The sequence below is a fragment of the Diabrotica undecimpunctata genome, chromosome 4 (assembly GCF_040954645.1).
Source record: "Diabrotica undecimpunctata isolate CICGRU chromosome 4, icDiaUnde3, whole genome shotgun sequence".
In the NCBI taxonomy this organism is placed as follows: domain Eukaryota; kingdom Metazoa; phylum Arthropoda; class Insecta; order Coleoptera; family Chrysomelidae; genus Diabrotica; species Diabrotica undecimpunctata.
In genome coordinates this window covers 3,372,385-3,385,293 of record NC_092806.1, presented here as the reverse complement: position 1 = coordinate 3,385,293, position 12,909 = coordinate 3,372,385, and the positions used below count along the sequence as shown (strand labels likewise).

At 33.5% G+C, this 12,909-nt stretch overlaps 1 protein-coding gene across 2 annotated transcripts; it reads right to left on the bottom strand.

The window, feature by feature from the left end:
• Nucleotides 1–1,436: 1,436 nt before the first annotated feature.
• On the bottom strand, nt 1,437–12,402 carry LOC140438091 (uncharacterized). 2 transcript variants are annotated; one of them, XM_072527804.1, is made up of 2 exons: nt 12,225–12,402; nt 1,437–2,815 (listed from the first exon to the last, which is right to left on the bottom strand). In XM_072527804.1, exon 2 carries the CDS (start codon nt 2,811–2,813, stop codon nt 1,512–1,514), a length of 1,302 nt encoding a protein of 433 aa, XP_072383905.1. In that variant the 5' UTR covers nt 2,814–2,815; nt 12,225–12,402; the 3' UTR covers nt 1,437–1,511. The 2 variants fall into 2 exon arrangements, with proteins under 2 accessions (XP_072383905.1, XP_072383907.1); XM_072527806.1 differs by lacking the exon at nt 12,225–12,402 and adding an exon at nt 3,245–3,359.
• Nucleotides 12,403–12,909: the final 507 nt, after the last annotated feature.

Below are 12,909 nucleotides of genomic sequence, written 5' to 3'. Positions count from 1 at the left end.
CCATAGAACAAAGTGGACCAGACGTAGCACTTCAATACTCTTAGCGACCTTACACTTGTGAAAATTCTACAGTGCTAAAAAACTCAATGAGCCCCGGTTACCAGACGGAAATTACAGTAGTTGAAAACAGCAACGAAAATGGACTATGAATTACGGAATCTGGAATATACAGGGAATCCGGAACAAGCAACAAGAAATTATGCAGGAATTCGTAAATCGAAAATTAGATATAGCCATTCTCTCTGAGACCAAGAAAAAAGGAAATGGAAGCGAAAAATTAAAAGACTATGTACATTTCTTTTCAGGAGTGGGAAAGGATCAAAGAGCAAGAGTAGGAATATCAATATTTGTACACAAGAAATTCGAAAAATATATTAAATCTTGGGAAGCATACAGCGAACGTTTTATTAAAGTAACGATTCTCCTAAGAGGAACACAAATAACAATTCTGGGGGTATATGCCGTAAATGAGGACTACTTAGTACAAGAAAAGAAAGCTTTTGAAGAAGACTTCAGAAAAATCCTGAACGAAATTCCTAACAGCCATGAGATTATATGCGGAGGAGACCTAGATGCCAGAGAATGAAAACAAGTACAAAGTAAAGTGGTAGACATGCATGGAGAAGAAACTGTTAACAACAACGAAGAAAGACTCATAAATATATGCCAACAATATGAGTTAAAGATTTTGACAATCTAGATAACGAGAGCACACAGTTTCTTTACTCCTGGAGACTAACACAAAAACTACAGGAATCACACAGATCAACGACGGATGAATACGAACATATAAAAAACTGCATGAAAGACGCATAATGATGATTACATTAAACAGGAACCTTTCTGACAGCAGGAAGGTTTGTTCTACTCCATCCCTTAGAACATTCCTTCTCTACTCCCTTAATCTCCTTGTGTCTTCGTACATGTTTCCCTTAAACACTTGCTTTATAATTTTTCCCCTCTATTTCTTTCCTATCCTTTTCATAACTTCCAGCTATTTTCCCCTAACCCCCTTGTGTCTTTGGATGCTTTTCCTTTATGACTTTTCTACTCTGGTTCTCTCTTATATCCCTTAATTAACTTTCAGCTATATTACCTTAACCCCCTTGTGTCTTTGGAAGTTTCTCCCGTATGACTTTCCTACTCTAGTTCTCTCTTATCGCTTTTAATATCTCTGGTTTACTCTCTTAATTGTCTTGTGTGTTCAGATGCTTTTCCTTAATAAATTTCGTATCTCCCTCTCAACTCCCTTAATACGTTTGTGGCTTTTGACGCTGTTCCATTATAATTGTCCTACTCTACTACTGCTGATAACCTCCTGCTCTAAACCGTGCTGACATTTTCTTTAAAATATCGTAGTCAAAACTTCATTTATTTTTAGCTTGAATATACTCTCTTTGTACAATCAGAAGCATATAATTGATAAATTTATAAAATTAACATAAAAAACAAATTTTATTTAAATTATATCACATATACAACAAAGTATAAATATAAGCATATTAAACGGACTAACAAGTAATTGTTAAAATCGCATTTTTTGCCTTTAGTTTATCCTTTTTTAGCTCCTGCAATGTCATCGTTATACTGTACACACTGTCATTTCGATTCAACAGCACAGGATGCTTTAATTTTCTTTCTTTAAACTTAAGTTCACAAAAAAAGCCCTTCTCTTTAGGACCACAAAATTTGGCTTCCCACGTTACTCGGTCGTCAAAATATTTTGCGTAGGTGTAGAAAACTCCTTTTTCTTCGTTTACTAGAAAAGCTTCTGGATATGTGTGAAAGGTCACAATAAATGATTCGAGGATTTTGGTTGTGCCGTGTATGAGCTTAAAATGTTTGCAGATGTGCTTGAACTGACCCTCGAACGCGCAACCTTCAATAGGGCACTGGTAATCGCAGAAGGTGCAATTTATTTCGTGGTCCTTTAGTTCTGTGTTCAGAAGTTTTTGTGGACATCCATATTTTTTGTACTTACAGTGAAGAAGAAATTTGCCAAAGTTTTCTTCAAGGTTGCTATTTCTATATCCACAAGGACACAGAAATATCGGCGGTCTTATGCTATTTCCGCATTGAGGACATGTTGAATACGATTCTCCATCCATTTCGGAGATTGCTCCTAGGCTTAAAGTACTCTTAGCTCTTTTTAAAATCCTATTCTTCAAGTCAGATAGAGTTATCGTTTGTGATCTGCACAATGATACTTCTTTTTTGGGATGGTGTTCATTATAACTCAATTTTCTGTTAGGTTTTGGCATATATGGCAATGTATTTTCCATATTTTCTATTTGTGTTGTTAAAAATACATTATCAAATATTTCTTCATTGGTGTTCTCCTCTTCAACTTGTTCATTCAAAGGAAAAATCTGAGTGATATCTTCTACTAAATTCTTGTTTATAATAAAAGTACAATCTAAGAAGGTGACTTCACCAAAAGTTTGTTCAATTTGTTCTAAATCAACCACAATAGCTCCATCATCTTTAACTTCTATATATTTCGGATGGCAAAGCTCGCAATTCACACGTACCAGTATATTGTAGTTAATTGATTTTGCAATTTGAGCTGGACCTAAAAACCGTAACCTCACCTCCAATGTTCTTTTTTCTTTAAGGATCGTTTGAGCTAAATATATTTCCTCTTCGACAAAGAGGAGATGATTTTCTGATGGTTCGTGAAGATCAATATCAAAATTGTTGTGAAAGTGCAGTAGGTCTTCGTGGTTTTCTTCGAAGTGGTGAAGAATTTCTTCCGAACGACCTTCCCAAGGACAGGAGTATTTTTTGTCTGCAGGGCAAAGGTATATTAACATTTCTGCAAATAAAAAAAATTATTAGTAAAGGAAAGAGAGGAATGTGAATAAGTCTTTGTTGTTATTTAAATAGCTAGACCTAATGATAGTACACAACAAAGCTTTAAAATTACATCAGAAAACGTAAAATTTACAATAAAGAATAAATTAAATAAAATAAAACTAAAATCTAATTTTTTTTAATTGTTTATTATTTTATATTATATGAAAATTACACATAGACCAGACATATTAGAAAAAAAAGATGAAAAAGAAGATATCTAAAGTTTTATGATAAAAAATAAAAGTAGGGGTTAGGGGGACAAAAAAAAAGTTGGTTTATTTTTCGGCAAAATTTGACATATCAAAAAATTTCAAATTCGAAAGTATAAAAATAAAAAATCTGCAACTTTTGTTTTATAACAGTTTTTTTTTAATTTCTTATTACTGACCTGTAAATGAATGCCATTTATTATAATATTCTTTAACTTAATCAAGAGTTGGAAGCGGTAACTGATAATTGAGAATACATTTTCCCAACAAAAAAATCTATTTCGATCAGTTCAAGACATTTAAGTGTTGTTGTAAATGTTGTAAAAAGTTCATTTTAACCTGGGGTCTACTTTTTGTTTACGTTAAGTAAAGTTAAAAGTTACAGAAAAAAATTTACTACTTTATTTACAATTACTGCTCATTATCTGATACTAAAATACACAACAAAGGAACTTTTAAATAATTATCTAGCGATAAATATTTAAAAGGCCACATAATATATAAATTTAAAGTAAATTATACTTAAAGTTAGCAAACATTTTAATTAAAGTGCAAGTTCAGTGCTACTGGAATAATCTTATGTGAGAGCGATTATGAACGATAAATAAAAATGTCATTAAAAAATTAATAACATGGAAATTTAAGTTAGAAACCGAATATATTCAAAATTTAAAGTTACAAAAGAATATCAATAATTTTTTGAAATCCATAAAAAAGAAAAATATGTTTTATAAATCACGATGGAGCAAAATCTTCAAGGGGTAATGGAAGTACGTGCTTGGCCGAGAAAGGCGATGGATAGGGACGACTGGGGAGAGATTCTTGAGGAGGCTAGAACTCATGCAGTGTTGTAAATCCAGAATGATAATGATAAAATCATCTGAAATTTTTAAATTATAATTTGGGATTTTTACTCACCAAAAAATCTTCCAGCCATTGAAGAGAGCATGATTGAAAACATGGCTGGTAGAATTTCCTACAAAGCATTTTACAACATTCACTTCACTACCTTTTTAAACTAATTGAAATTATTCCCCATATGTTTTTATCTTGGGTCATACCAATTAATAGTAAATTTAACCGTTTATAGATTTAATGAATCATGCCTTGCAAATATTTCTAAAAATTATTTATTCAAGGATATACAAAAAATGTCAGCGGTAAAACCCAATTTGGTTTTAACAATGCAAAGAGTACTAAGAGAATTAAGATACTATATTTAACTGTTTACTCAAAAATATTATTACCTATGGAAAGATATCTTTATATTATTTATAATATATTTATATTTTATATTTAAAAACCAAAAGAGTTTTGGTAGCAAGAAACATCAAAAAATTATGGAAACACTCAAGAAAATTGGACTCGATAAAAAGAATCTCAAAATTATTTAAAATCTACATCGAAATTCATGTCAACGAATATAAAATGTTACATAAGAATATTCTACGGGCAATAAAAAGATTAGAAAAATCATGGATGATTCAGAAATGTATGGAAATTGAAACGCTACAACGCAAACATTTCGATTTCCTTATGTATAAAAAAAAATAGGAGATATAGAACACCAGAAAACAACGTAATATAAGTATAGTTATAGACATCAAAGGCCATCTTTTATTATAGTAGTCAAGACTTTGACTACTATAATTAAAGATAAATTAAGGTACAGCAAGAAGACCGACTGACATCGACAATCCCTACGGCTCAGAAATAACAAACGAAGACTATGACAATTAAGCGAATTAAGGATAGATCAGAAATCCTACTCCATTAGAAATAACACCAAATCCAATTAATACAAACGTCCCTAATCAACTAAAAAAGTTCATCTCATCTTCTCCATACACTAACGAAAATACCCCACAGACCGGTTCACAGATATTAACTTCTCCTGTAGTAAGCAAACCAAAAAAGTCAAAAAAGTCAACCAGAAATTCCCGCGAAGAACTTTTACTTTCACTAGAGTCAATTAAAGACAAAATAGAAAACAGATCACCACCGTTTATCCTAAATTATAATGAAATATGTGACTTTCTAGAAAATACAATATATGCCAAACACCCTGAAATAATTTCAAAAGATTACTCGAATGAAACTACCAAGCTAATTGAGATCCTTAATTTTGTTCACGTTTATACCCACAATTCAAAATTAAAAAATATTATAACTAGATTAAACAAGAAACTAAAGCCCAATAATATCTCTTCCACGGAAGAAACAGATGAACAATTATCTCAAGCAGAATTCTAACATGTCAAATTCCTTTATTTTACAGTGGAATCTTAATGGGTTTTATACCCATTTGGAACAGTTAAAACTATTAATAAATGAATTATGCCCAAAGATCTTATGTCTTCAAGAAACTCATTTTAAACAAGTTAATATAAATCTTCGAAATTATCAATGTTTTCCAAAAAACAGAGTAGCACAACAGGCCAGTGGCCAAATCATCAGTACTCGATGAAATGCGTGGTGAAATGTTAAATCTATTAGATGCACACCAAATCACAGCTCTTACGAAGGGATTTAACAATATACAGAAATTCTCCTGACAAACAAAGAGCTGAGTTTCCTCAGATAATTTTAAGATATAATTTAATTCAATTCACCTAGTTAAATGCTTCATGAAGGAGATAAAGGTATTTGAAGATGAAGCCTTGTAATTAGTTTGTTTAAATATCTTCTTCTTCTTATGGTGCCGTGCACCTATAGTGCGTTGGCGAATTATCTTAAGGTCAGACGTCTGTCTTTTGCGGCATGCAAAAGTTCGCCAGTGTTAGTTACGCCTGTCCAGTTCTTTATATTTCGCAGCCACGACATTTGTTTGCGATCTACTCCTCTCTTGCCCTCAATCTTTCCTTGAATAATTAGTTGAGGGATTGCGTATTTTTCCCCTCTCAGGATGTGGCCCAGGTATCCAATCTTTCATGCCTTGATCAAGCTGAGCAATTCTCTCTCAGTATTTGCTCTTCTTAGGACTTCCTCGTTTCTCACCCTATGTGTCCATGGTATGCGGAACATTCTTCGCAAGGTCCACATTTCGACCATCATTCCCAAGTATTTGAATGTTTTCACTTGCTCGATTGGAGCATTATCTACGTGCAGTTGTACTCTGAAAAATGCGCCCTTTCTTATTGTCATGCATTTTGTTTTTCCAGCATTTATCTTCAGGCCATATGTTTTTCCTGTGATGTTTATTTTATTTAGTATCAACTGCATATTATGTTCGTTATCTGTGATTATTGCGGTGTCGTCAGCGTAACGAATGTTATTTATCGGGTACCCGTTGACCTTTATACCACAATCAGTGCCTTCAAGTGCCTCTGCAAAAACATTCTCCACATAGAGGTTGAACAGCATAGGAGACAAAATACAAAATACACCCCTGTCGCACCCCTCGTAAAATTTCGAATTCCTCTGTGTTTGTTGATTTGTTCAGCCTCACACGTGCCTTTTGATTCCAATAGAGATTCTGGATAACTCTTATATCATTCTCATCAATATCAGCATTGTGTAGCATTTTTATTATTTCATCGTGTTTTACGGTGCCAAAAGCTTTTTCGTAGTCGAGGAATGTGATGACTATATCTTTTCGTTGGTCCATACAGTTTTGTACCAGGGTATTCAAGCAGAATGATGCTTCGCGCGTCCCGAGTCCCTTCTTGAAACCAAATTGTGTCTCGCCGCTCAGCTCTTCTAGTTTTCTGAACATTCTTGTGTGGAGTATGCGAAGAAATATTTTAAGTAAATGACTCATCAAGCTAATCAGTCTGTGGTCCTTGCACCATATGTACACAACGCTTCTATTTAGAAAAACAAAGGCTGGTACGATTATTTATCCTCCAGAGTTGAATCGATTCTATCAATTGCGAATTTATAGTACTGGTTATAAGCGTCCGTTTTGGGTAGATCAACGGTTATTTTAACGCACTACTTTTTTGTCTTTAACTTTTAAGCATTCGTAATACTTGATTAACAAATTTCCAGAAATTTTAGTACTAAAAGTTGATCTTACTTTGAGTTCGTAAATTACACAGTTTTCCTGAATAGATTTAAATTTTTTCGTCATGACAGGTAAATTAATAGGCACCTTTATCAATTTTATAAATTACCTTTTATTTCAATAGATTCAGTACACAATTCTTAAAAAAACTTTGGAAAAAGAAGCAAAAAATCAAAATTTAAACAAAAGTTTTATTAAAAGGTTTTCAAAAACAAAGTATTATTCACGATGGAACGACACTAACACAAAAGAACTAGTAGCAAAGGTAGATAGTTACAAAAGATGCTCGATGTTATGACCATTAGTCTTTATGCATAAATTTGCCCTTTGCTTAGGGAAGGCCGAATTATTGTAAAAATTCCAAAGTTATTTCTTAATTCATTGCAATCATCTTGTATCCTTAGACAGATTTGTGCACAATTTTGTATCAGGAGGGAATAAAGAAATACTTTTATGTACCGCCAAATACAATAATCGCACGGATTCAAATCCTAAGACCTTGCTGGCCAAGCAACTGGACCGCCTCTTCCAATCCAGTTGTCTTCGTAGTCACTATCAATAAAGTCCCGAACATTCTTGCTTAAGTTGGCCAGACAGCCGTCATGTAGAAACCATAAGTTTTGCAAAAATATTTAAAAGCACATCATCCAACAAGTCATGTAAATCATTTTGCAGGCAAAGTAAGTAATCAGCACCATTTAAACTAGCAGGCAATTACATAGATTTAAGTAGATACTCGTCAATTACTCCTATCCAGACGGAGGTGCATTATAATTGGAGGATGCAAATAATAAGGTGCATTATTTACATTAAAAATTCAATTTGTTGTGAATGTAGCTTTGCCACAAAACAAAATGTATCTGAAAAAATCTTCATCTTGATTTTGTAACCATGTAGTGAATTCTTCACGAGTAGGGAAATCTCCTTGCAGCAGTGCTTGTACATTTGTAAAATGAAAAGCATTTACATTTTGATTGTGTAAAATATTTCGTACGGAAAATTTTGAAATTGTGGGATACATGGAAGATAGTCCTTGAGAGCTAATTTTTGTATTTTCCTCAACTTCCATTAAAATAACATCTTGATATGCTGCTGTTACATTATTATGTCGCCCTGTTTTATTATTTTTCTTCTTCTTCTTCTTCGGCTTTTCCCATTATGAGTTCGCCATTTTCGTCCTCCACAGCACTCTATTCTCCCAGTCACCTTCTCTGAGGTCTCTATCTATCATAGCATTTCCGACGTATGTTTTCCATCTTGTAGCAGGTCTTCCTCTCCGTCTTCTTTCCGACGGGTCCCAGTTTAATATTCTTTTCGGCCACCTATGCTCTGGCATTCTTTGTACATGCCCGTACCACTGCAGGGCTCTGTTTTCCAACTTTTTTGTAATTGAGCATTTTACTTCCATTCTGTTCCATATTTCCTCCGTTCTTATTCTATCCGCTCTTGTGATTTGTAGACATCTTCTCATAAAGTCCAGTTCAACTGTTCTTATTTTATTTCGTATTGTTGTTGTCATTGGCCATACTTCCGCTCCATATAGGGTAATATTCATCACTATGCTTTGAAAGATCCTGTTTTTGTTTTCTTTGGTTAGAGTGTTGTTCCATATCACTCCATGAAGTGCTCGTGTGGCTTGTTTTCTCCGTGCTATTTTCATTTCTATATCTTTCATACAAGTACCATCTCGGCTAATCATTGACCCTAAATACTTAAAAGCCTTACAACTCTTAATAGTCTCTTCTTCTAAACTTAAGTTTAAATCTGCAACCTCGGGTCCAATACATAAGTATTCGGTCTTGCACATATTTATCTTGAGTCCCCAAAGTTCATATTCTTCCTTTAATTTCCCTATCATATATTCCATATCCTCCCTGTCTTGTGCAAAAATGACTTGATCATCAAAGTAGTGAATGTAATATATTCTCTTGTACTGGTATGCTCATTGTTCCGCATTTTCTATACCATCTTTTCAAAGCCTGATCTATCATTCATATGATATTCATCATTATTTTTGGGACCGCTAAACCTGTTTCTCTTAATCGTTGCTGAAGAACTCTAAATGTTGAGTGAGGGGGATGTTCACGATTGGGAAATTTTTCAGCGTGTCTACGTCGTGCTGCTTGAGCGTTACACCTTATTTCACCATAAACTAAATGCATATCAGCGTATTCCTCATTAGTAAGAACCATTTTTGTTGAATTGTGATTGTTGTAAATCGCAAAAATTAAAAAATAAAAGATAAACTTCGCGAACAGACAACAATTTGTCAATGAAAAATGTAGGTTATACTTCTGTTTACAGTTCAAAACCAACTACTGCAAAAAATATTAATTTAACATTTCTGACTAAATAACGAAAAATTTTCAAAAATCAACTTGTCTAGAAAACGTTCTATCCCGCTTACAATAATCTAATATCATGGACGCCTATGACCGCTAATAAAAATTCGCAATTGATGGAATCGATTCCAGAAGCTTTCTGGGGGTATTTTAAAAAACTAATTACCAGCAGCCATCTTCAAACAGCTCTAGCTCCCTTAGGAAGCATTTTCGGGCTAAGAAATTAGGTAAAATGGTCCTAAAATTATCTAAGGAATCTCCAGTCTTCGTTTGTCAAGAGAGTTTCTGCCGACCCTGAATATGAGACTGGCCACTTACCAAAAGACTGACTAATATCAATATTCATTCCACTTCCCAAAAAAGCCTGCGCTAGGATATTTAAAGAATATAGAATATTACTTTGATGAGTCATGTACTTAAAGAACTCTTTACTATGATTCACTAGCTCACAGTATTTGCCAAATTAGAAGAACACTTAAGTGAAGTTCAATTTGAATTCAGAGCAAGACTCGGAACGAGAGAAACACTTTTCAGTTTAAAAGTTCTAATACAGAGAGTCATGGATGTCAACAGCGATCATGTTTTATCGATTACGAAAAGGCATTTAAAAAGTACCACATAGAAATCCCAAACTTATATTTTCAAAAAAAAGCAACAGCGCGATTCGAAAATGAAATGTCCAAAATCTTCACAGTCGAAACAGGATTTCAACAGGGTTCCATACTGTCACCAACATTATTTAACATATACCTTGAAAAGATCTTTAGAGAAACCTTGAATGAATCAGAAGATGGTATTGTAGTGAATGGTCAACTTATAAACAATACTAGATATGCAGACGATACCGTATTGCTAATGTTGTAGAAAATTGTCACAAATACGGTTTTAAACTAAATTGCAAAAAAATAAAATTAATCATCATTAGTAAAAACAAAAACATATACGCCCAAATAACAATAAATGTTACACCGTTAGAAAGAGTAAAGAAAAATTCTATCTGGGCTACAACAAAAAGGATTTCTGGGATCATAGATAGAATGTTATATCTTTCTTTTACTGTTGTACGGAGTTGAGTCGTGGACTCTCACAGACGCTACCTGCAAGAAAATTGAGGTTTTAAAATGTAGCTTTATCGTCGAATCCTGAAGATATCCTATATCGACCAAGTTACTAACCAAGGTTTTATTACGAATGTAAAAAGTTAAAGAGAGCCAAAATCGAATACCTGGGTTACATCAGGAGAAACAGCGAAAGATATGGGTTGCTGCAATTAATTTTACAAGAAAAAGTATAAGGAAAACGATGACCAGAAAGGCGAAGGATTTCCTGGCTGAAAAATCTCCGTACGTGATTTAACACAACAACCACAAATCTTTTCAGAGCAGCAGTTTGCAAAATACAGATTGCCATGATAGTCGCCAGCATGGAAAACAGATAGACACTACAAAAATAAGAAGGGATTAAGGCTATGAAATACAACCTCATACTCAAAAGGCCAGAAGCTGTTTTAGCGATCTTATGAAGATTCTCTGCAATTTATCTTTAAGTATCACACTGTGATACATGTGTTTAAGTTCTTCGAAGAATGGGACATCAACGAACTCTATTAAATATTATTAAGAGGCGTAAACTAGAATATCTTGGACATATAATCAGAGGACCAAGATATGAGTTCCTTCGGCTAATTCTCAACGGTAAAATCGAAGGAAAGAAATGGATAGGACGGAAGAAACTCTCTTGGTTGAGAAATTTGCGGCAGTGGACAGGTTTGACAGCGGACCAATTGCTACACGTAGCGCAAGACCGAGATCAGTATAAAAATATTATAAGCATGGTAGTCGCCGACGTTCCGTAGGGATATGGCACTCTAAGAAGAAGATCACACTGTTGTTACATCGTTAGCGTCTTCCTTTACAGAGTAGAAAGCTGGAGTCTTACAAGATGTTATAAAACTATTAAAGGCATTTAAAATGTGCTGATACTGACGTATGTTAAGAGTTTTATATATACACCACACAACTAACAAACTGTTTTCCATAGGTTAGGAAAAGACAAAGAAATTATTTATACTCTAGAGAACCGTAATAGATACCAACTTCTGCAATTGATTCTACAAGGCAAAATTGAAGGCAAGAGAGGCCCTGAATCTTAGAAAATGGACTGGTCCAAAGTCAACTGATCTATATGGAGCTGGCGGTAATCAAATATGATGGGTCAATGTAGTTGCCAACATTATTAGAAGATAGACAACTTTAAAAGAATACAATTGGAATCTGCCAATGCTCAACCGCTGACTGTGAACTCAATAAACATAAATAACAAGAGCTGTAGATGCCAAATTGCAGACAGACATTTATAACCAAACAAAAGGAGCCAAAATATACGAAATAGATATAAACAACTTACGCTATGCTCATAACACTCCAAATTCAAAAATAATTAGAAAATTAACATGGATTTCTTATTGATATGGACAGAATAAGATGAGGCCTCATAATCAATACTGTTAAATAAAGTTTATAATCATCAGACAATACCATAACTAGACCAAAATATGAGTGGATCTTAAACTTTAGAAAGAATTGATAAGTTCAAGTACATTCTATGCACTGTAAATGACAAGCCAGATAGTGATGTCTAAATAACAATAATGTAAAAGACCATATATTTTGGTCGTTTCCGTTGCTCTAATACTACTAATACAATTGTAAACCTTAAAAAAAACATTTTTTGATTAGGATGAAGGACAGTGTCTACTAAAACTACGGTAAAAATTCATTAATGCAAATTATGTAAAAATTCCAAACTCACCGTTAAATTATTTGTCGTATTTACACCAGAACGTCTGCGACTTGTATTAGATTAGAAAATATAATTTGAGCATTTCCTGATAACGAATTTTATGATTACACCTGGTGGGACAGAGAGGGAGAGATAAATGTATCTACGTTTACCTACAATTAGGCACACACGTAATGTGGAGTGGAGGGTATGGTGCGAAATGTGTTTGCGAAACTTTAATAAACTGATAAGATAAAGACAAGTACCCACTTACTGTGTGACTAGCCATTTAAGCAGCGTTGTGGTAAAAATGCAGATATTTCCTATAAACCCGAGATAATATAAAAAATTTGTAATACTCTGCTTCTTTCTCTCCGATAATATCAATATTGCATGTATATCTTCGGTTTGTTGTTAGTTAAAGTGTAGTTCTTAATTTTTGACAGCACAGTACCCTCATTATATTTTTAAATAGAGAATTATCTCTTACAGAGTGATCTGACTGTATTTTCTTCCCTGTGTAAGCGAGTAATATGTACAATAGGGTTCTAAATTTTGGATAATGTTTAAAATTCGTAGAAAATAAAAGATAAATGTTTCCACAGTGGCGAAAATTAGAGTATTAATAATAGTAACTGACTTTTTATTAATTTTTCAGGAAACTCTTTTGAAGTTACAGAAAATTTTATGTATACTTTGTCACTTTTGGTTAATT